At 40.0% G+C, this 24,132-nt stretch overlaps 1 protein-coding gene across 2 annotated transcripts in view; it reads left to right on the top strand.

The window, feature by feature from the left end:
• Positions 1–24,132, top strand: part of SCIN (scinderin) — a gene marked incomplete at both ends in the record, with an annotated part of 68,836 nt that overhangs the window by 9,252 nt on the left and 35,452 nt on the right. For both annotated transcript variants that reach the window (XM_080910033.1, XM_080910032.1), the window contains one exon: positions 16,347–16,496. In XM_080910033.1, coding sequence (XP_080766159.1) covers positions 16,347–16,496 — 150 coding nt within the window. The remainder of the gene's footprint in view (positions 1–16,346; positions 16,497–24,132) is intronic.

Here is a 24,132-nt window from a genome sequence, read left to right as displayed (position 1 = left end):
TGATTTAGTTCTTCCTATCCTAGAACAGAGATTGAACAATTTTCAGCGTGTTTCCTCATGACTCTGGACAGAGTTTCCGATGATTATCCTTGCCTTTGATTGTGTGTGAGAAAAATGAGGCTTGAGGGCAGGGAAGTGATTCTATAGGTAACCGAAGGTTCCAGAATTTAAGCTGGCTATATAAGTCTAAAGAGCTGGAAGAACTAAGAAGAAAATATCTTAACCCATAAACATACATGAATGTGTGTGTGTGTGCATGCGCATGTGCGCACTCCAGTGTGCACATACCTTAATGCTTCATGTTTTTCAATGATCTTAGGGTTGTTACATAAAAAACCAGAAATGCAGATATTATTGTATCATCTTAATGGCCTGTGGCATATTATATTTAACTTACATTTTCTCCCAAGAAATAGACCCCTCTAATATCAGGCACATTTCTTAATTATTATCACTATTCCTTTAAAGAACTATAAGGCCTATGTTAGAGCCTCATAGGGAGGGTTGATATTGTGTCTTCTGGACTTTCCAAGTCACAGCACAGGGCACTCCCTGCTATTGAAGACCCATGTGCCCTGGTATAAAAAGACAGGTGACGCGGCTCTTGATTATGTCTTCTCCCCTCTTCTTCATGACCCTCACTCTCAGCACGTGACTCCCACCATGTTCTGACAGTTATTTCTTACACATTGCTTCAGATAGCATGCTGTTTGAGTTGTTTACACCCCATTCAAGGTGGCATAGCCAGTAAATGGTGAAGCCAGAGTTTGACTCCAGGTTGATGTAATTCTCCTCTAAGCATTTTGTGTGGCCGCATTATCTGAGCAGTATTTTGAGACCAAGCATCAGAGGGATTCAGTAGGATTCAATGGGGGGCTACATGGCTAGTTCCGTTTGAATAATATTAATTTGGCAACAAAAAAGGCATGAAATGCGCTAAGGTTATAGTTTAGAGAAAAGTCTGGGAACCCAAGTGCCTCCAGCTCCTCTAAGCTAGGGTGTGTCTATTGCTTCAACACTGTTAGCCTATATTTTGATTGTTTTGGTTCATAGCAGCTAGGACGTGCAACTGAGATTCGAACAATGCCAGTGCTCAAAATACAGTTCACAACCTTACTCTGGACATCTTTCCAGGGCAATAATCCTTCTCTTATTCTGAGTCTCATGGTCAATTTGATGAGAAATTCTTTCCAACTTCAAAACCCAATCCCTTCGGCTAACCAGATTTAAGACCTGATCTCCATATCTAGGCACAAACGAGCTAGCTATTAGACCACTCCATCATTATCCTAGACCAAAAATAAAGACATACTTATTGGAAGTAAAAGCCCAGAGTCATCATTAAACCACACAGTTTTAAAAATCAACTGCAATTGTCCCTCAAGGCCTGTGCACAATTAAGTATTGTCCGAGCTTTAATTTTAACCATAATTTCCTTTTTTAAAACATAACAAAATAAATTATGATGAGAACAAAACCCATCATATTGAAGTTGAGCAGGGCACACAAACAGGAGGGAAAAGGCCTAAGAAAAAGCACAAGAATCTGAGGGCTCCTCATGCAGAAGACCCATAAAAGGTGCTAAACTGAAAGCTATAATGTATTTGCAGAGGTGCAGGCCTGTGGTGGTCCTGTGAGTTTATATAAGCACTGCTCAGTTGATTTGAAGAACCTTTTTCTCCTGGTAGCCTGCATCCACAATGGCTCTTACACTCTGAATGTGCCCTCTTCTGAAGGGTTTCCTGAGATCTGAGGAGTATTCGATGGAGACATCACATTTAGAGCTGGGTGTTCCCGGGTCTGTCTGTCTGTCTGTCTCCCCCCCAGCCTCCCACCTCTGATGTCTGGCTCTCTGTATTTGTTTCCGTCTGCTGCAGCAGGAAGTATCACTCCTTTTTTTTTTTGGTTTTTACCTTGGGTCTCTGCTCTATCTAGCCTCTGTTTCTTGGTCAGTCAAGCAGTGGCAGGAGCGGTTTCCATCTTGTGGGGTGGGCCTTAAGTCAGATCAGACATTGGTTGGTTACTTTCACAAGCTTTGTGCCACTACTGCTGTAGTCTATTTTGCAGGTAGGACATCGCTGTAGGTCAAAGGGTTTGTGGCAGAGTTGGTGTTTACCTTTCTTCTTTGGTAAATGGCAGAATACTTTCCTGTCCTGACACGAGAACTATGTAGGGACCATCTCAACATACGTGTTTCCATGACTTGTTTGGGAGTTATCTTCAGCAATGGGGCCTTGCTGTCAGTTTGTGGATAGCAATCTATTCTCTTGACAGTAACTTGTGTTGTTTGGGGATTTTCATGGGACAACAACGCGATTGGATGTAACCTAGTCCTAGTACTGGAAGCTTCATTTGGTGACAAGAGATGGCCATCTGGGACTCCATCTTCCTCATTATTTGGAGGCTTCATTAGTACTGACTTCATATATTTAAGGAGGTTTCCACTGCACTAGGTTTTCATATCACCTTTCACATGACCCTCAATTCTAGCTTTTTCTCCCTGTATTTCCTCTCCATCTACCCTTCCCCTCCCCACCCAATTCCTCCATTCTTGTCCCCTGCCACAGTCCACCATAAAATATCTATTATGTTTCCCTCTCTTAGGAAAATACATGTGTTACCCCTAGTCCCTTCCTCTCTATTCCTACTTTTTTTGGGTTTATAGATTGCAGCTTGGTTATGATTTACTTAATGGCTAATATCCATATAAGCAAATACATACCATATTTATCCTTTTGGGTCTATGTTAACTCACTCAGGATGTTTTTTTTTTCTAGTTTCATCCATTTTCCTGCAAATTTCATGATGCCATTTTTAAAAAACAGCCAAGTAATAATCCATCGTGTAAATGTACCACATTGTATTTATCTGTTTTTCAATTGAGGGACATACAGGGTGTTTCTGGCTGTTGTGAACAGAGCAGCAGTGAACATGGTCGAGCAAGTGTCTTTGCTGCAGGATAGCATTCTTTGGGTATATAAGCCCATGAGTAGTATAGCTGAATCTTAAGGTAGCTCGATGACCATTTTTCTAAGGAACTGTAATGCTGATTTCCATATTGGCTGAACAAGTTTGCAATCCTACCAGCAATGGATGAATGTTCCCCTCATTCCGCATCCTTGCCAACATGAGCTATCACTTATATTATTGATCTTAGCCATTCTGACAAATGTAAGTAGTTTTGTTTTGCACATCTCTGATGGCTCAGGATGCTGAACATTTCTTTGTTTCTGTGCCATTTGAATTACTTCTATTGAGAAGTTTTTGTTTAGACCCAGGCCTCATTTATAAACTGGATTATTTAGTTTTTAAAAAATATTTAGTTTCTTGAGTTCTTTATATATTTTGGCTATTAATTCTCTATCAGATGTAGAGTTGGCGATTATATTTTTTCTGTCCTGCAGGCTGTCACATTGTCTAGATGACAGTATCCTTTCTTTAATAAGCTTTTAGTTTAATGAGTCTCATTTATTAATTATTGATCTTAGTGCCTATGCTAATGTGTCCTGTTCAGAAAGCCTTCTCCTATACCACCAGTTGAAGACTATTTCCCCATTTTCTTGTCCATCAGATTCAATGTGTCTGGTTTTATGTTGAGGTCTTTGATCCACTTGGTCTGGAGTTTTGTGCAGGATGATAAAATTGATTTATTTGTATGCTACATAGACATTCAGTTAGACCAGCACTATTTTTAAAGATGCTGTCTTTTTTCCTATGTGTATTTTTGGCTGCTTTGTCAAAAATCAGTCACCAATAGATGTGCTGGTTCATGTGATACCCCTGGAAGTTCTTTTATCACTCAATCTTGTTTTACTATCCTGTTTTTTGTTTTTTTGTTTTTTTTTTTGGTTCTCGTTGTTGTTGTTGTTGTTGAAGGTGGGTTATATGTATGTGTTTATGTGTGTGTGTTTCCATATGGATTTGAAAATTGTCCTTTCAAGATTTATAAAGAATTGTGTTGAAACTTTTATGGAGATTGCTTTGAATTTGTAGATTGCTTTGAGTAGGATGGCCACACCTTTATTATCAGGAAAATATGTAAGTAAGTAAGTAAGTAAGTAAGCAAATATATACTTTTTGGGAGTAAAAGCCCAGAGGCACCATTAAGCCACACAATTCCAAAAACTACCTGCAATTGTTTAGTGCTCTTTACAAGTGTTTTGCGTATGAAAATTTAACGACCTCAGTTCTAGTTTGAGTTATGGTGATCTCAGGTTCTCGTCTCTGAAGGTAGGTATTTGGTGAAGGGATTTCTGGGGAACTTAAACAAGAGGCACCTACCAGAGCTGGGATTCACCACGCTCACACGTTTTTTCGTTCTGAGTCTGATGTATTATGCAATTGCACAAATGCCACGATCTATTTAATTATCATGAATGGCTTCCAGTTTAGCTTTCTGACTATCTACTCTTTGACCTTGGGCAAATAACTGACCTCTGGAATCTTGGTTTTCTCTCTAGTCCCTCTAGTCCCACATCCTGACCTGGCTTCCACGCCCCTTTCTAGCTTATCTGACAGGGGTTCACTCCTACCTGACAGATTTACAGCTGAGAACTGGCAATCAACATTTTATTTCTCAGAAGGAACAGAAGTCATCAAAGGTGTGTGCAAGTGACCTATATTACATGATGACCTCAGAGGGAAACTGGGGCTTCTATCTCTATATGACAGTATTGTCACTTGCCAAAACTAGTTGTGTGATACAGCATGGAACTGAATGACTTGAGACAGCTCAGAATCTGCTGAGTTCAGAACTGATAATGCAAATCTATCTGGCTGGGTTTCCCTGAAAATTGTTTTTATGACATTATTATTTTATGGAACAAACATTGAGTTCTACAATGGGCTAGGTAGTTACTCGTGGCAGATAGGTTGAGGTTCCATTGACAGGTGTTTCTTATCATAGGCAACGCCACCCATTGGGTATATGACCCATAAAATCTCAAAAGATTACGGTACACATAACTTGAAGACATATTACTGTTTAGCAATAGATTTTCTTTAGTTTGGAGACACACTTTTGCTTTTAATTGTGTTTAATATGTGAGCATGCGCACAGGTGTTGAGGAGATCAGACGGCATTGAGTCCCCTAGAACTAGAGTTACAGTTGACTGTGGGCTACCCAATGTGGGTGTTGGGAACTGAACTCTGTGAGAGAGGTATGCACTATTAACTGCTGAGCCATTTCTTCAGCTCTCAGATTGTCCTTAATTTATATCGTTAATTATCTTCAGCAAAGCTCACGTTTTCCTGCTTTAGGGCCTCATGTTGGGGTGTGGAGGCAGTGTGCTTTCATAGCATGGACGTTTCCTACACTCCAAAGGAATACTCAGGCAGGAAACCTCCGGACTCTAGAGTAAATGGTTAGAAGATCTATGTCTGAGTTACTAACCTTTATCCCGTTGGCATTGCTAAATGTTTCTAATTGTGATAAGATCTTGGATTAACTTGATATCTTTATTGTGGGGCATAGCACAGTGAACAAAGGACATTGGGCAAAATTTTTGTGAACCATCTATTTCACTATATCATATGAATTTTTCAGTGGTAGCGTTGAGCTAATTAAGCAGACTATCTGCTTAGAGGGCACAGGCACGAAGCCATTGCAGCGTTGGTTTATTTTACCACCCATGTATAACAAAACACAAGTTAAATGCCCAAAGCTGTCATTGAACCAAAGCCAACAGGAAGAAACTTAGCTTATATGTGCAACCCAAGTCCTGTTTTATTTTTTAATTGGCTACTATCTATATTTACATTCAAATGTTATCCCCCTTTCCCCTTCCATCACCCTCTCCTCCACTTGTCTTCACGAAGGTGCACCCTCTCCCAGTCACCCTCTCCAACTCAGTGCCTTAGCATCCCCCTACATTGGGAAAACATCTTCTCACTGGACCAAGGGCCTCTTTTCACATTGATGCCAGACACTGCTATCTTCAGCTGCACATGCAATTGGAGCCATGGGTCTCACCATGTGTGCTCAATGGTTGGTGTTTTAGTCCATGGGAGTTGTGGAGGCTTTAGTTGGTTGATAATGCTGTTCTTTCCATGGGGATGCAACCCCTTTCAGGTCCTTCAGTCCTTTCTCTAGCACCTTCATTGGGGTCCCCGTGTTCAGTGACGGTTAGCTGCAGGCATGCTCAGCTGTATCTGCATGCCAAGTCCTGTCTTTAATAGTGTTTGAGGAATGCAGCTTTTTGTGTTAAACCAAATTACTAACACGAATTCTATGTGCCTTAGAAACACTTGCTCTCTTATAGCGTCTTAGGCTGTGGGGACATTCTCCAGGCTAACCATGTGAATTCATGAGCATGAGGTCTGAGATTGTAAGGTAATACGTTTAGTAAACCAGTATGAAAGTAAAGAAAATCGTGACTATTTTAGAGAATTATTTGTTATATTTGTGTTATTGTGGTATGACATTAGAAAATAAAATGGGATGTGGTTAGATCTTCACCAGATCCCATATGTGAGAGGTAGAGGCAAGAGGGTCAGGGGTTCAGGGTCATCCTCATTGCATAGGAAGTTCAAGGTTAGTCTGAGCAACAAGAACCCAGTGTTAAAACAAACAACCATCACAGCAAAGCACCAGTGACTATGGAATGCGAACGTGCTGTGAGGGGCTGTGTTCTCAAGGTTCGTGATATGAGGTTAACTTTTCCAAATACCCATGAGTCAGCCACAGGTGGAGAATGAAGCTTCACCGGAGGGCAATTCCTGTGTTGAGTTCCTAACTTGGGCCTTCTGCTTGCTCTGTTTCCCTGTTCATTCACTGGATCAGCCTCAGAGCTTTGCCCTCCCCCAACGCCCAGCCACCTTGCTTTGAAGGAGCAGTCTCTGCGTCCATGTCCGCCAGTCACCGCGCACAGCGCACAGCACCTGATTTATACTCCCGTCATTTCTCACAGAGGATCTCTGTGATGTCACTGATGGATGCCCTTGCACATCCACCACCGCCTTGTCTCTCTGTCTCTGGGCCGTAGTGAGCGCCTTCACTTCTCTTGCCTTCAGCTCCACTCCTCGCCTGGCTTGCTTGTCTTCCTTTCAGGCTACCCTTTCTTATCTCTCGCAGCATGATCTGCGTGCCCACCTACCACCAGGCATTTTAAACAGCGACACTGCCACTTTTAATTGTTTTCTTCTTATGACACATTTGTTTGGATGGCACCCGCTCCCATGGTAATCTAACCATCATGTACTGGCGATTCCAACTTTTCCTAGACCAGCCCCGAGCTCCAGGTATGTTCGACTTGCTGAGATATTTCAATTTCAACTTATATGTATCATGAGACCCTTAATCTACATAAGTTAAAAATAAATAAATACATAAATAAGCCAATTAATTAAACAAGAAAAGAAGGCCACCAACTTCAGGCTCTTGTAAATCATTTCTCCTCCTATTGTTTTTAACTTGTCACAGAGTCACTGCTCACTGGGCTGTCAAACCCCAATGCCAGGAGTCATGCTGATCACTTCTCTCAGGGTGCCCCTTACTCTCCAGGTCTAGTGCTGCCACCCTTCTCCCACCATTGCTACTGTGTGTGCACAGGGCACGGTGTGGGACATGTCCCCTCCAGATGTCTTTGAGAACATTTCCAAATGGCCTAGAATATTTTCCTCTTCTGTGTTCTCCAGCTAAGTCACCAGCATCTATTCACACCCCAGATGTCACCTTCTTCCCAGGTTGCTCTCTGACCTTCTTGTTTTCTGCTTCCCTGTCTCACCTGTGGTGTAAGGTCTCTGCTCATTTATCTCTAGTCACCGCACAGAACTTGCCTCTCAAGGCATTTTCCACAGTTCCTCTTCATCCACTCACTGGATTCACTGAATGGATTTGTTCCTAGCATAAAGCCTGGCATGTACAGCCATTCAGCAGATAACGGCTGCAAATACATATCTATGCAGTAGAAAGCATGTAGGTTCACCGGAGCTTGTGACCAGAGATAAGATTTTCATTTCTAACTACAACTCAGTCTGACTTCTCATTTCATGGGAGGATCTGAAATCTAAATATCACACACACACACACACACACACACACACACACACACACACACATCCCGAGGATATTGTGGCCTGGGGTAAGGGTGAGGTTGGGCATGGAGGTATGCGTCTGACTAACCTTGACTTACATGGAAACTTCACTGTGGTTCTATTTATTGTTTCTTGCCCCCCCCCCATGTATATGTCTGACTTTATTATTCAGTGGTGAGATGTTTCTGTAATTTAGACTGACCTGGAAGTCATCTGTGTAGCTCAGGTTTACCCTAAGCTTACAACAATTCTCCTGCCCCAGCCTCCCAAGTGCTAGGGAAAAGCTACCTTGTGATTTTCTACTATTTTTTGAAAACAGAAGAAAATCTTTGAGACATGTCTTATTGTAGCTCACACTGGACTCAAACTCATTATGTAGCCAAGGCTGACCTTGAACTTCCGATCCTCTTGCTTTCATCTTCCAATACAGGGGTGATGGGTTGGGTACCACTGTGCCCAGCTCTGTGCTTTGCCTTCTTTTCATACAACTTTTGCTATGGAATGTCCTTGGGCTCAACTTGGTTCCCTGCTCTCATCTCAGACATAAGACTTTCCCTGCCTCTCTCGACACAGGATTGCTTATTTTTTTTCTATGCCACGATAGGAAGTTGAGCTACTTTGCCCACATTCCACCATGGCCTGATTGTCTGGATTGTGTCCCACAGATATTTCTGCTCTGATAATCAGGCTCGAGGATAACTATGTGAATGATGAATTTAGTCATTTTTGTGTACCTTTAACAAAAGTATCTCAGATAGTTAACTCGAGAAGAGGAAAGGCCTGTTCGGCTTATGGTTTCGGTTCCTGGTTGCTCGGTCCTATTGCTTTGGGGCCTGTATGAGAGAGTATCACAGCGAGAACATCTTCGGGAGGAAATAAATAAGTTATGTCTGAAAAGAAGAGTGGAGGAGAAAAGGGCAGGATCTCAACATCGGCTTTAAGGTGCCACTTTCTCACCTCTAGACTCCTAGGTCCGTCCTATCTCTTAAATGCCCTTCTACTTTTCAATCCGAAGCTATGGTGCTTATCCAAACCATGTGGATGCCAAATGCACTAAGGGCAAATGTCCTGGGTCACTGCTTCTGGTCCAGTTCTTGCTTCTCTCACTTCCCTTAGGCCACATTATATATTCTTGCCTTAGAATTAGAAACTGTGCTTCCTAGCACCTGAGAGGAAGAAGACCATGCTTCTTGGTATACACACCATCTTTCTAACCATCGTTCCTTCTCTGAAGGATTCCTTCAGTTGAGGCTGTGGCTTGGTGGGAGAGTTCTTGCCTCTCACACATGATGTCCTACATTCAACTTCTGTTGACAAAAGAGAGGTTTTTTTTTTTTTTTTTTTTTTTTCCTGGCAAAGTCACATATTTTAAAAGTTAAAATTGTGAGTTTTCAAAATTTTATCTTTGTTCTACATTAAAAAAATCTTAGTTTAAAAATAAAATAGACAGGAAAAACAAGTGTTCTTTGTTCTGAATAGAGTTGTTCTTTCTCCATAGTAATGCATAAGACTAGTTTCATAAGAGGAGAGCCTTGTTGTAAGAAGTAAAGATAAGAAGAAACATTAACTCAATCCAAATCCTTACACAATAACCTGCATTAAAAGCAGGGACCAATGGCATCGCTTATGCCGTAGTGAGTGGTGGAGGGGTGAAGAGCCTTTTGACCTCTGGCTATGAGGTGCACATTGTAACAGGGTGGAAGGCGGGCACGGACAAGGTACAGTCTCACTAGAGTTGATGAACGGGTAAGGGCCCTAAGAAAGACCACACTGATGATGTTAGCATTTCTCATTTAAATCTTACTTGTGCCTTTCTGTTAAAATATTTTGGGGAAAAATCGTTTTAAAATGCTGAGCTTATCATTAGATCCCAAAGTTTCTTTTTGAATTTAAAGCTTGGGGTGACGCTTTTTGATACGTTTTTTAAAAAATTATTTATTTATTTATTTATTATATCTGAGCACACTGTAGCTGTCTTCAGACACAGCAGAAGCGGGCATCAGATCTCATTACACATGGTTGTGAGCCACCATGTGGTTGCTGGGATTTGAACTTGGGACCTCTGGAAGATCAGCCAGTGCTCTTAATCACGGAGCCATCTCTCCAACCTGGTATGGATAATTTTTAAAGCTCCTTCTCCCTGGGTTATATATTCTAAGGCACTGTGCATGTTGACAACCACTTCAGGATAGGAACTATCTAATAGTGCTGGATAGTTCAGGGTTATAGGACTTGCAAACTATTTGAATAGCGGAGCCACCGTGCATATGGCTACTGGAGAAGGCTTTTGATAAAGTGTGACTATAAACACTTTGTTAGTACAGATAAACCCAATCTCACCTATTCTCTCTGATGTGGGGACAAGAAACCTCCTGAAGCTGTTCAGCTGGTATTAGTGGATGGCCTCACTATCAGCAGACAAGCCAGAATTACCCAAGTCCTTTTGTCTTTCTTTGAGCTTCTAGTACAGTGGTTCTCAGCCTTCCCAATGCTGTGAACCTTTAGTACCGTTCTTCACGTTGTGGTGACTCACAACCATAAAATTATTTTTGTTGCTACTTCATAACAGTAATTTTGCCACTCTTATGAACTGTAATGTAAATGCATCTGTCTATGGTCTTATGTGACTCCTGTGAAAGTCATCTGACCCTCCCTCCCATAGGGGGTCGTTACCCACAGGTTGAGAACCACTGCTGAGCACTACCTACCCAGTGGCACAGTGCATAAGTTCTATAGGCTTAACCCTAAAAATCCTCAATTCCTTTCTGTTCCCGCTGGTTCCCGCTGTTCTGCTCAAGTTAAGATATAGTTTCTTCTGGCCATCAAGTGTTCAGTAGTTTAACTTGCCAGTTACTCATCTAGCCTTCATTTAAAGATGTGTGGGCTGGTGAGAGGGAACAGCCTTTAAAGGCATGTGATGCTCTGAACCTGGCAACCAGCGTGTGGTGTGATGTAGTTCTGCCAACTTTGCCACGTTGTGAGTCAACATGACGTGAGCTGCTTTGTGCCCCTTTCAGTTAACTTCCAAACACGCCACTGAGCACTGGTTTATTCTTGCCCTTATTTCCTGTCTCCAAGTGATGTTTGCTGACCACGTAGTTGGAACTGCTGCGTGTGTAGATAACAGGCATCCCTTCCTCAAATGGACTTGTTTCTAAAGTTGTCATTCGCTTGCGTCTATCTCTGGTTAGTCATGGATCAGGCTAATTGCTAATAACAAGCTGTCTTTCTATCCTTATTTCTCCCTTCCTAATTATGTAGAGTGATTTGTTTTCTTCCTTTAACAGCTTGGATGGTAAATGCTACTGATGGTTTTGTGAACTTCTACTGGAGGGTATGTGTCTCGGTTGGGGTTTTATTTCTGTGAAGAGACACCATGACCACAGTGACTCTTATGAGGGAAAACATTTAACTGGGGCTGGCTTACAGTTCAGAGGTTTAGTCAGTTATCAGCATGACAGCAAGCATCACACAGGCAGGCATAATGCAGGAGAAGTAGCTGAAAGTTCTTCATTTAGATCGGCAGGCCACAGGAAGAAACTGAGTCATGAGCCTCTAAGACCTCAAGAACCTTCCCCAGTGACACACTTCTCTAATAAGACCACACTTGCTCCAAAAAGGCCACACCTCCTCATATTGAGCCTATGAGAACTGTTTTCTTTGAAACTCACAGTATGCATGGGCAACATGTATTTCAACAGCCAAAGAGGTAATCAAACTTCATGCCAAACTGTGTGGATGTGTCCAAATTTAGATAGTTTTTAAAAAATATTCTGTACCCAAAGAAATGCCCCATCTAGTATTTGCTAAATGCCTTAGTAGCTTAGAAAGTAAAACAGTTGCCTTTGAAACCATGTTTACTTTATAATTTTCAGTGCCTCATACACTCAGACTGACGCAAGTTTTTCAGTTAAATTCTATGGCAGCGTTACAAACAAAGTAGCTTAAATTATAAGAGAACTTTTTCCTATAATAGTACATATGAAACTATCATGTCAATCCTGACTGCTCTTGCCTTTTAAAGCAAATCTAGAAAACAGACCAATTTGAGTTATTGGAGAGTTTATTGAAGCATGGTGCCAGTCGAATACAAAGTGTCCTTGTGTGGAAAGGCTAAGCACTCTTACCATCTACCTCTGAATTGAATGAGTGTTGGGCAGTGTAGTTTATTAATAGCACCGTCTACACTGTTTCCACAGAGGAGAGCTCTGTTAAAATGAAAAACACCCTAGACACAGCATCATATAATGAGGATAAGCTATGTAAGTGGAAGAGTTTGCTACAATTCTGTTTATACTTTTAAAGCAAGCTTTTACACATTACTGCCAGAAGTCAGTCAGGTTTTTGCATATCAAGTTAATTAAACAGAGTAAATTTTAATTAAGGTGACTCTTCAAACTCTTCTGACTTTTGACTTTTTACCAAGTCTAGTAAGAAAAAAAAATCACTTGTCTATAAATAGCATATGACTAAAAGGATACACGGCAAACACAAGTCATACACTTACACGCCAAAACAAGGCTGTCAGTTTTTACACCTTTAGTTGTTTAGTCATTTTGAAGTTCAAAGGAATACCTCACTTTAAACTTTACTGTTATAAACATGAGTAATTCTTACCTTTCTTTTCTAATTGGCATATAAAAACTAGTCTCTCTCTTTAAGCAATAGTGAGGAATATTTTATACAACTGATAACTGAATTTATTTATGAATTGATAAGTACATTACAAGGTTCATCTAAAATATAGTTAACATTTTGGAATTAAAATTTTATTATAAATAATGTTTGTGAAATTTTCATTATCTATCAGATAACTTAGATACATTTTACTAAGTTTCGATAAGGCTTTAGAGATGGGGATACAATTCTGATTTTATATAACTCTCCAAGATAGATGAGAGGCCATTTATACAAAGAAGATGATATATAATGATATATATATATGTATTCTTTTCATCATATGTTATTTGTAGACATGTGATGTATTTTCCTATTAAACTTGGTTTTCAATGGTAGAAAGCCAAAGTCAGAAGAGTGTAGATTCACCTTAATTAAAGCTTAGTTTGTTTAATATAATTAATTTGATATGCAATATAAACAATAGAAGATTATATAACTGTTATGAAAGTTACTAACTATTCTGAGGAACAAGAGAGTTGATTCTGATCTACTTTCTCTATACTGTAATATAAAACATGAACACTCAAGTTTACTTTCTTGTATTTACTGTGTAAGGAATTATTACAAGCTGTCATCAACAGGGGTGGGGAAAGGACTCTGAGCTAAGACCCTGGGCTGAGCTTGTCAGAATGGTGCACTGGGCTGCATGTATGTTCTGTGTGCCCAAGGTGACTGGCAATGATTCTGATGCTAGTGAGTGCTGGAATCTCCCAGAGAACTTTCAATACATTGTTTCTCAGAAAGTCTCCCAGGGTAGGGCTTTTGTGAAGGCAGTCTTGTGGCAGGCCAAATAGTTAAGCAGGTTTCTAATGTTAGGAATTTATGTGTTTTTATACTACAGAGTGGTTTGAACATGAAGTGTGATAGCAACAGAGACTTCCGTCTCTGCATATATCTCTGTATTTTTAAAAATGCAACTTCTGCTCCATTGATCTTAAGTCTCGGTGACTAATAGCCACTGGGAACAATGTGTTTTCATGCTTTGTAATTACTGACCTTGGTATGGAATTCAAGTGGCTCTGCATGTATGCCTTGAATGCCAATGTGCGGGTTTAGAAATGGGGCTAGAAATGAAATAATAAGAATATATTCTGTTATAAACAGGAAAGAGAAGAGCCTTGAAGATACTGAGGAATGAAATCATATTACAGAATGAAATGGAACATAAGACAGTTTTTAGTATTACCAAAGTCTGAGTTACTAATAGCTATGCTTTGTTCTTAAAGAGGACTATGGATTACTTAAGGTGGGAGCATGAGAAAGAGAAGACATCTTACACTATGTTTAATTTCGCTTTTAATATGTATTATATGTAATATATTGCACACAATATATTATATATTATGATTGAATACATTTAAAACCTGAAAACATCCTGTCATACCAAGGAGTGGCTGTCCCAGCCCTCCAGGCTCACACTTCCCCTCCCTCACATTTAACTGCTTCACTGTGGTGCAAATATTAGGGCAGGAGTCTCTCTGCATAGAATCTCCCGGTGGCTTTGTCCTAGTCATTTCTCTTTCTCTGGAATTGCCCTCACACAGAGCTCCACATAAATGAATGGGGCAGTGGGGGTTTCTCTCATGCCTCCATATTTAAAGCTGTGCCTCCCTAAATTACCTTTCTTTGTAGCCAATGAATATTTTTGGCTCTACAAACTGTGTTGTTCTGTGGCTTTGCTTTATTCTTCATAGTCTGTCTGAATGATTTCCACACCGTATTAGAACACGTTTTTATCTCTGAGCATCCTGTATGCTAGTTGCATACCAATCCCTCTGTTGATGCTCTTTTTTTTTCCTTCTATAGCTCAGGTTCTAACCTTTCTGTAGTGCAGACCTCCTGATAGTAGGAGCGTACTTAATGATCTGTTCTGCTGCTAGACTAGCCACACAGGAAGTTCCTGTAGGTTTCTATCACCCGGATAGTGTGTGATAATTCTGACCCCTGTGTTAAGCTGGGTACGTGGGAAACAACTAACTTCTTTCATCTGTTAAACCACTTTCTTTTTGATAAAATATCTTCTTCTTAGAGATCAAGGACTTATGGGAGGATTTTGAGAGAGAAAAGGGAAGGTAATTATTTTACAATCACAAAAAAGTAATTTTCATATGTCTTGATTTTACAATTACAGTTGTATATATTATGATCACTGTTATCAAACTTCAATCTTTAATGTTTCAACCCAAATGACACATAATATAGTCTCTGTGTTATTACAAGTGACCTTTCCTGTTTCTCTGTTAACAGTTATTTTAGTAGTTCAGCATCTATTTCTTTCTATGCATCTTATTCTAAACAGCTTTTGCTGTTATAGAGTATTTAAAAGCTTTGTTATGCCTCATTAAGATCACATAGTAATTACAATTCTTGTGCATGTAGGTTTTTCTTTTTTGTGAATAATTATTAAAAATGAACCATTACTGAGTCAAAGGTCATTAACTATGGCTCTTGATAAGAACTACTGAGTGGTTTTATGTACCTTAGTTTCTTAGATTTAGTTATTCAATAATATATATGTATATATGTGCATATATATTAAGGTTCCATGTTGTATGCATATTTTTGACCCTACTTAACTGTGTTGTTCTAGAGAAATTGTATTTACTAATTTAAAAAAATGAGCAAATGAATAAATTATTTTATGAAAGTGTTATATCAAATTTATGACCATCAAAGTTTAATACTTTAACAGATTTTGACTGTTTCTGAAATAAGGTATTTATACATTTTAAGTAATCTATATAAATTTACTTTTATAAACTATAGTTAATAGACAAACACATAAAGAGTGATGATATCTATTTTTCATTTAAATATTTTTTACAATGTTATCAAATCGATAAGATGCAGATAAATACATAAAAATTTACATACCTTAATAGTAGCTGATTTTAATTTTTAGAAAAAGACATAATCTTTATATCTATTTTTTGAGAGTTTCATAGATAACACATGACACTCTGATGATTCTCATTGTCTTCCCTCAACTCCTCCTGGACCACTCCCATGGTCCCCTCCCAACTTCATGAGTTTTTTTTTTTTTTTTTTAAATAATCCACTAAATCTAATTAGTGCTGCCCTCATACACATGGGTGTGGGGCCACACATTGGGCACACCCCTAAAGAAAACTGACTTTCTCTCCTTGCAGCTACCAACTGTCAGTAATTCCTCAACTAGGTGTGGGACTGTGTGCCCCTCCTGAGCCCATGCTGGAGTTTTGACTGGAGTTGTCTTGTGCAGATCTTGTGTAAACAGCCACAGCTGTCATGAGTTCATGAGTTTACTTGTCCTGCAAGTCCAGCAGACACCGTTTCACCGCAGCTCTCCCTGACCTCTGGCTCTTAAGATCTTTCCACCCCCTGCTTTGATGTTCTCTGAGCTGTGGCAAAGTGTGTGTGATATCAGTGTTTGATTCCTGGTTGAGCATTCTGAAGACACTTAATCTTTATACGTTGACAGTTGTGAGTTTCTACTAACTACCATTCTCTTTATTTTATTATATATTTTATATTATTGCTAAGCCTCTGTATCTTTATGAAACTATCTTTATTGATCACCAGAAGGTTCATGCTAAGGCTGAAAGTCCTCTGTGTGTATTTCAGGTCAAACCATCTTCTTGTTTTCTTTTAGGAAATTTACCAGTGGTGTGGCTCCTCCTGTAACAAATATGAGCGTCTGAAAGCAAGCCAGGTGGCCATTGGCATCCGGGACAATGAGAGGAAGGGAAGATCTCAACTCATTGTGGTGGAAGAAGGAAGTGAACCATCAGAGCTCATGAAGGTATTGTGATTCATCTGTTGAAAAGTCTGAGCCATACACACAAGTGTGTGTGTATGTGTGTGTGTTTGTATGCGTCACAAAGAGGCAGAGAGAGACAGAGACAGAGAGACAGACAGAGACAGAGAGAGAGACAGACAGAGACAAAGACAGAGATGGGCTAGGGGAAGGGAGTGGGATCAAACTCATTATCAAATGGGCAGCTTTGGCTATAGTTAGTTTTTTAAAAACAAGGTTATATAGGTCATGGTGCCATGGGAATTTACTCACATCTCCTTTTCTCAAGATCTGTTGATTATACTTAGCTTTCTTTTCCTCTTTTTCAACATTGGCGCCTTGAGTGTGATAGGCAAGTAAGTCATCTACTGCCGAGCAGCTCAACATTATATATTTTGAAGTATCTAATAGTTGAATTATCTAGATTTAATTCCTTTCTAATTGTACTGATTTTCCTTAATGTAAAATGTCACAACTACTTTATTAAAAAATGAAAAATCTGGGGCTGGACAAGTAGTTCACCAGTTAAACGCTCTGGCTGTTCTTCTGGGGAACTCAGGTTCGATTCCTAACACACATAGTTGGGAATGGCAGTTTACAACCATCTGCAACTCCAGCTCCAGTGAATCAGATACATATGGAACAGATACACAGAGAGACAACATACTGACACACACAACAATAAGAAAGTAAAAATAAGTTTCAATCATTTTAAATTTAGTATTCGTGTGTGGAGACACAGGAGGACAACGTTATTTTTATTTTTTTAATGTATGCGAGTACACCATAGCTGTCTTCAGACACACCAGAAGAGGGCGTTGGATCCTATTACAGATGGTTGTGAGCCACCCTGTGGTTGCTAGAAATTGAACTCAGGACCTCTGGAAGAGCAATCAGGGCTCTTAATCACTGAGCCATCTCCCCAGCCCCCCAAAATAAGTTTTAAAAAGAATGGAAACTCTTGTACCAAATTGTTAAATATCTCATTTGTAATATATTTTAACCAAGCTTGTCTTATAAATAGGATATTTATGTTTTTACTGTAGTTTTTAAGTGAATATGGAAGTTAAATATCCATACCTCTACATAACTAACCCTTTAGGTGCTGGCTAGTTTTTCATGTCAACATGACACAAGCAAGAATGATTTGGGAAAAAGGAACCTCAGAGTTGAGAAAATACTCCCATCAGCGTAGTCTTTTGGCAAGTCTGTGATGCATATTCTTAATTGATGATTGATGTGGGCAGGCCCATCCCACGGGGAGTGGGGCCACACCTGGGTAGGTGGGCCTGGATGTATAAAAAAGTAGGCCATGGGGACCAAACTCAGTAGCAATGAATACTTCAGTTCCTGCCTCCAGGTTCCTGCCTTGAGTTTCTGCCCTGACTCCCTTCCATGATGGATTGCGATTAGAAAGGCTAAAAGTAACTTTTTCCTCCCCAAGTTGCTTTTGTCATGTTTTATTGAAACAGCTGAAAGCCCAACTGAGATACTGAACTATCATAGTAATCTCGGACATTTACTTGTGTCACAGTGGCCTGGTTGTGTGTGCTCACACTTAGGGTCCTTGCTCATTATGTTTCTTTCAAAAACACTGAAAAAGACAATTTGAACTTTCAATATACTGCTTTGTACTGTTAAAATATAAACATGCCAATGGAAGGCAAGTAAAACCTAAAAATACAAATTGAACTTTGAAATCCTAGAGAGTAGAGAAGGTTCTAACTCCCAAGATGCTGTTTGCATTTCAGAGACTTCTTGCTTGGGTTTTTTAATTCCTAGAAATGTGTGCACTGTGTCTTTACTCAGCATGTTCAGTATTCTCATGACTCTTACGGGCTCAGCGAACTGAAGTGAGCCTTCAGCGTGGGCCTGCCTTAAGTAAAAGGAAGCAGACGGTGGGCTTTCTCTCATACCCACTTTGCAGCAGGGTTCATTTGATGAACTGACTATGCACCTCTGTGAAACTAGATTAACTCTCAGATTTTTTTTTAGAGTTGGTAACCGTGACAATCAAATCCAAGGCCTCAACTTGGCTGGAAAATCTACAACTTTATTTTCCTGCACTTGTGAATGTAGCATTTCCTTGAATTGTGAATGCAGCCAACCAGAGTAGCATGACTATTCTTGTGACTATTCAGACCACAATTCAGTTATTGTGGATAACCTCAAAATAGCAGTTAGCTTCATCACAACTCAGTGGTTATTTTTGATATCTGCCGTTTGGTAATATTGTTTAATGAGCTGATGTAGAAAAATGGTCTTTTTGTTGTTGTTGTTGTTTTTTATTTTTGAGATGAGTCTCTCTACCTAGTCCTGGCTGCTCTGGCACTCATCTTGTAGACCAGGATGGCCTCTAAATCACAGAGATCATCCTGCCTCTGCCTCCCAAGTTCTGGGATTGAAGGTGTACTCCACTACTCTTTGAAGAAGCTTATATATTAACTGGCTTCTTAAAAATATATTTAGGACCCAGGAATAGCATAGTAAATTAAGTCTCTGTTTTTTGGAGGTGAAGGGAAGAGATCAAGAACTCAAGGTGTACTTGGCCACACAGCAGGTTCAAGTCCATTCTGAGTTACATGAGAACCTATCTCAAAACAAAACAAAATGACAAGTAGGTAGAATATAGATTAACAGATAGTTGTATTCTAGTATAATTACTTATTATAGTTATTTTTGTATTTTATTTTATGCATTAAAATAAATTTTCTTGGAGGGAGCCAAAGTTCTCTATAACACACAACCCAGAAATAGTTCCTAGTTTGCACCAGTGTCCTTGTGTAAGACAATGAAATGTCATTTTTTTTGAGACTCCAATGTAGTAGTGATCTTGTTAGAGGGGGTCTGAAAATCTCAACATCTGTCAAACTACCCTTTACGTTTCACCCTCATTCATGTGTGCAGAGGATGTGTCTTAGTCAGGGTTTCTATTCCTGCATAAAACATCATGACTAAGAAGAAAGCTGGAGAGGAAAGGGTTTATTCAGCTTACACTTCCACATTGCTGTTCATCATCAAAGTAAGTCAGGACTGGAACTCAAGCAGGTCAGGAAGCAGAGCTGATACCGAGAGCAGAGAGGGATGTTGATAACTGGCTTGCTTTCCCTGGTTTGCTCAGCTGGCTTTCTCATAGAACCCAAGACTACCAGCCTAGGGATGGCACCACCCACAATGGGCTGGGCCCTCCCCCCTTGATCCCTAGTTGAGAAAATGCCTTAAGCTGGATCTCATGAAGGCATTTCCTCAAGGGAGGCTTCTTTCTCTGTGATAAGTAATAGCTCGTGTCAAGTTCACACACAAAACCAGCCAGTACAGGATGTTTTAAGTCACTTAACTCCGGAAACTTTAAATGTCTACATGAGAAAGTTAGTAAAGCCATGAAATCATGGCTTTTCCAATTACTGAATGATCCAGTGTCCATGACTGTCCATGAGGATGTACTTAATGCTCAGGGCTTGGTCATGTGTGGAACATAGCCACAGCCACTGGGTTATTTGTCTGTACATCATTATTTCACACAATTTAAATATGCCTCATCTCAGACCAAAGCATTTTGTAGAGCAAAATTACAGAGCAGGTAGGACATGGCAAAGACACAAGACTGGGGACACAAGACGTGTGGTTGTTCTATTCTCTGCTGTGTTCAGCGCATATAACATCCCATATGCCTAACTGTGAGAGCAACCCTAGATGAGGTAGTCTCTAAAACTCCAGCTACTAACAGTTTGCTCTGTGCTCCCCCTCCCCCGAAGTATTTATCATGAAAGGCTGCACATAAATTATGTAAAGGCTCTTCCTTATCTTTGTTTTTTTCATATTTAAAATATCTACTGAACAGGAAGGGAAATGAAATATCTCACTAGTCCTAAGGCCCCAAAGTTTGGTTCTTGTCTGTATTTTTAAAACCTCAGGAAGGAAGCTGAAAGATGGCCCAAGGAGAAAGATAATTTCTCTATCTGATTATGTACTTTCTTTTTAAAGGAAGCATCTGGTAGGAGGAGAGACTAAAGGTAGGGCAAGCTCTTTTCTAATTCTGAAAGATTATTTTTAAATATAGTGTAGTGAACTTGACTATATACTCATTATAAATGCTCCTGGCAAGTACTAGCTATAAAAACAAACAGGAGATGCAGGTAGCTGCTGAGGGACCGATCTGGCTTCTCTCTGGTTTTCATAAAAATAACTGGAAGGCTCTCTGCAAAGTTATATGTTCAAACATTGTTTTGGGCTCTCTATAAAGGAAATTGGAAGAAAAATCATATTGTGTCTCATGGTGTTTATTGAGCATTCGGGTTTTGTCTTAGTTACTGTTCTATTACTATGACAAGACGTCATGACCAAGACAACTTATAAAAGAAAGCATTTAATTGGGGGCCTGCTTACAGTTTCAGGGGGTTAGTCCATGATTATCATAGTGGAAAGCATGGTGGCAGGCAGACGGGCAGGCAGACGGGCAGGCAGGCAGGCAGGCAGGCAGGCAGGCAGGCAGGCAGACATGGTACTAGGGAAGTAACTGAGAGATTACATCTGATCCTCAAGTTGGAGGCAGAGAGAGAGGAGACTGGGCCTGCCTTGGGATTTTGAAAGAGCAAAGCCCACCCCCCAGTGACACAACTCCTCTAACAAGGGCGTACCTCCTAATCTTTCCTAAAAATTCCACCCACCGGGAACTAAACTTTTGAATATATGAGCCTATGGGGGGCCATTCTCATTCAAACCATCAAAGGTTTGTTCCCAATAAAGACAGGAGTCTCAGCTTATTTTACTGTTTAGCAGAGGAGCTAAGCACTGGAGAAAGAAAGGGTGAGGAGGGGTGCTAAGGGCCACACACTTCCCAGAGTAGGGTGTCATGTCTATTGGAAGTCTTATGAATTTTGTATTTCAGGTTCTTTGATGGTCACGAATAGTACAGATTAACCTTAAAGCCTCTCTAATTCAATGAATTGGGGTGCTATTGTTCTTATTAGTTACAACGTTAATAAAATAATGTATCCAGTCTCTTTGTAAGCTGATTGGTTATTAAGTATGTACAGATGCGGGAGTCTGCTGAGTAAAGACTGGAGTTGAATAGTTTAGATGGTTTTTAAAATCAACTTTCCCATCTAGGCAAAGAGCAGAATTTTAGTGGTATCTCCCCAAAGTGTACTGTCAAATTAAATGTGTACCATATGCATGCCACTTTGCATTGCATTGCTTTTGTGTGTGTGTTTGTGTGTGTGTGTGTGTGTGTGTGTGTGTGTGGCTCTAGTGCATTGCTTCTTACTGTTGCGACAGTATGAAGCACACATACCAGGAACCAAGTCAGTTTTCTCTTCTCTAAAGGTTGAGATGACAGTGTTGGCAAATGTATGAACAAGACCATGTTCTTGATCAAAAACACATTGTAAGGCCAACTACATTTAAATAGGAGTAACTGAAATTTTGATGAGAATAATTCACACATTTGGCCAGTCTTTGTTTTGGTGGATGGTTACAGTGAGTGAAACAGCAATCCACACTCCCGGCAAACAGCGTGTGTCCCAGATGAGATCCTGAGTGCTGGAATGTATGCAGCTGCTGTCCAAAGCTACCCACTCCTTTGATAACAAGGCACACTTACCTTTCTGTAAAAATTTCCTTCCCAGGTCAGGTCAGCTTCCTATATTGTTCAGCAGCCATAGTCTGATCCACCTCTCCCTGTAGCTACGTTTCTATCCACTGGCCTTGGCCATCGGCCTGGCTATTGCTCCAGTATTGTTTCTTCAAGGTCTGTTAGCATACTGCCCACCTCCGACTTAAGAACCCCACAGCCCTATTGCTTCAGTTTGTTTTTCTCAGTCAATCTAGTTTAAGTCTTTTCCTTCCCCCAACGAAACAGTAAAGGTCTGTGCACATTTCTGGTGTTTCTGAAGGTCTCACGCAGAGTCAGTTTATAGAAATTTGGGATGATTTTGAACTCTGTGAATTCAGTTCTGGGACAGTCAGATATGCCATCCATCCATACTGCACTTTTTAGGATGTAAGATAGTAGGAAAGATCAGACAAGAATAAGGAGATGTAGGATTTGGTCAAACCTGACATAGGTACCAGGAACCAAACTCTAGTTCTCTGCAAGAACAATGTATGTTCCCAACCACTTACTTAACCTTCCGGCCCCAGGATTTGTATTTTAATCTTTTAACTAAAACACAACTGTTCGTTTAAGTCAAACTGATAGTTTCTTTAATGCCCTCTATAGAGATGGGGCATTATTTCCTAGGGAACACTTTTGATATAGATGAACCATTCTACGTTTTTCTTTGTAGAGTCAGGATGAAGTCAACCAAAGAAGTGTAATAATAAAACCAGGGTGCTGGTGTAAAATTTTTTTGCAGTCATTTTGCAACAATGTATACAGATTGTAAACTCTCTACACCTTTATGGGTAAATACTATTAATAAGAATAAAAAACGACTGTGTTTCTTTTCATCAGAGAACAAACATGCATGCTTTGAGTTTCGTAAGTGTAAGAAAGACCTAAGATTGTTCTGTGTCTGTAATACACATGTGAGAAAATATCATGAGAGGAGAGAAGGGAGTTTGAGTGGAGAGAGGGGAGGTTGAGTGGAGAGAGGGTGCAGTTAAATACATTATATAAGAGAAGAATGAAAAAACCACACTCGTTAACCTGTTTATTTCATTGTTAGTTAAAACTGCGCTTTGTGGGAATGGAAATGTGAGGTGCCTCAGAAGTTTATTTGGTCAATAGTCCCAGCTATGTTTCTGTTTGTGTGCTTTTCCAATAGTGCTGTGCTCTGCTCTTTGGGAACTTTTTGTAAGTTCTTTAGAAACTGAAAAGGTGTCTTAAATATTTTGAAATCTTCCACTTCTATAGCATGGCACCTGGTACAGGGGAGATGGTTACCAGAGTTTATTACCGGATTGAAATAATGTTATTATGAGAGTCAGGTGAGAGAAGACTGTCTCCTGTACGGTTTACTGTTCTAAAATATTTAGTTAAAGGAGTCAAATATTTGCCACTGTCTAGATTGCTCCTGAGGTGGAATCACCTGTACAGAATAGACGGAGTGCCATAGGGACAAGAAAGCGGAGCCTTTCCCTTTCTCCTCACTGTCTCATTGTGACGAGATATTTTCTTCCACTTTCCTTTAAAGCAATGATACTCTGATTAATTAATATTCAAGCAAGTGCAGTGGCAAACATTACATTACAGCTGCTGTAGCTGTTTACAGTTACTTCATGGCCAAGTATGGTTCAAAGCGACATTAACTTAATTGTTTTATTTTTGCCAATAGTGAGGGTTGAATCCAGGGCCTTAACCATGTTAGGCCAGTGATCGCCACTGTGTTACAGACCTTTTCTCTTTTCCCCCTTGATTTTGTCACTGGGCTTCATTAAGTTGCCAGGCTGAGCTTGATATCACTGTGGAGCCCAGTCAAGCTTTCAGCGTGCGATCCTCCTGCGCCAAGACTTCAGAGTATCTGGGATTATGGGCCTGTGTCACCAGGCTTGACTCGGTCACTTAATTCAGTGAACCTATCATCTGAATTTCTGCTATTTATTTAACTCCCATATGTGTTTTGCTCCTTATGGAATTCTTCTGAGGGGAGGGATTTAAATATTCTGAACCAAAGTGAGTGGTTTGGAGGAAATAGCATAG

The sequence above is a fragment of the Micromys minutus genome, assembly GCF_963924665.1.
Source record: "Micromys minutus genome assembly, chromosome: 1".
Taxonomy (NCBI): Eukaryota; Metazoa; Chordata; class Mammalia; order Rodentia; family Muridae; genus Micromys; species Micromys minutus.
This window is presented reverse-complemented; position numbering and strand designations above follow the sequence as displayed.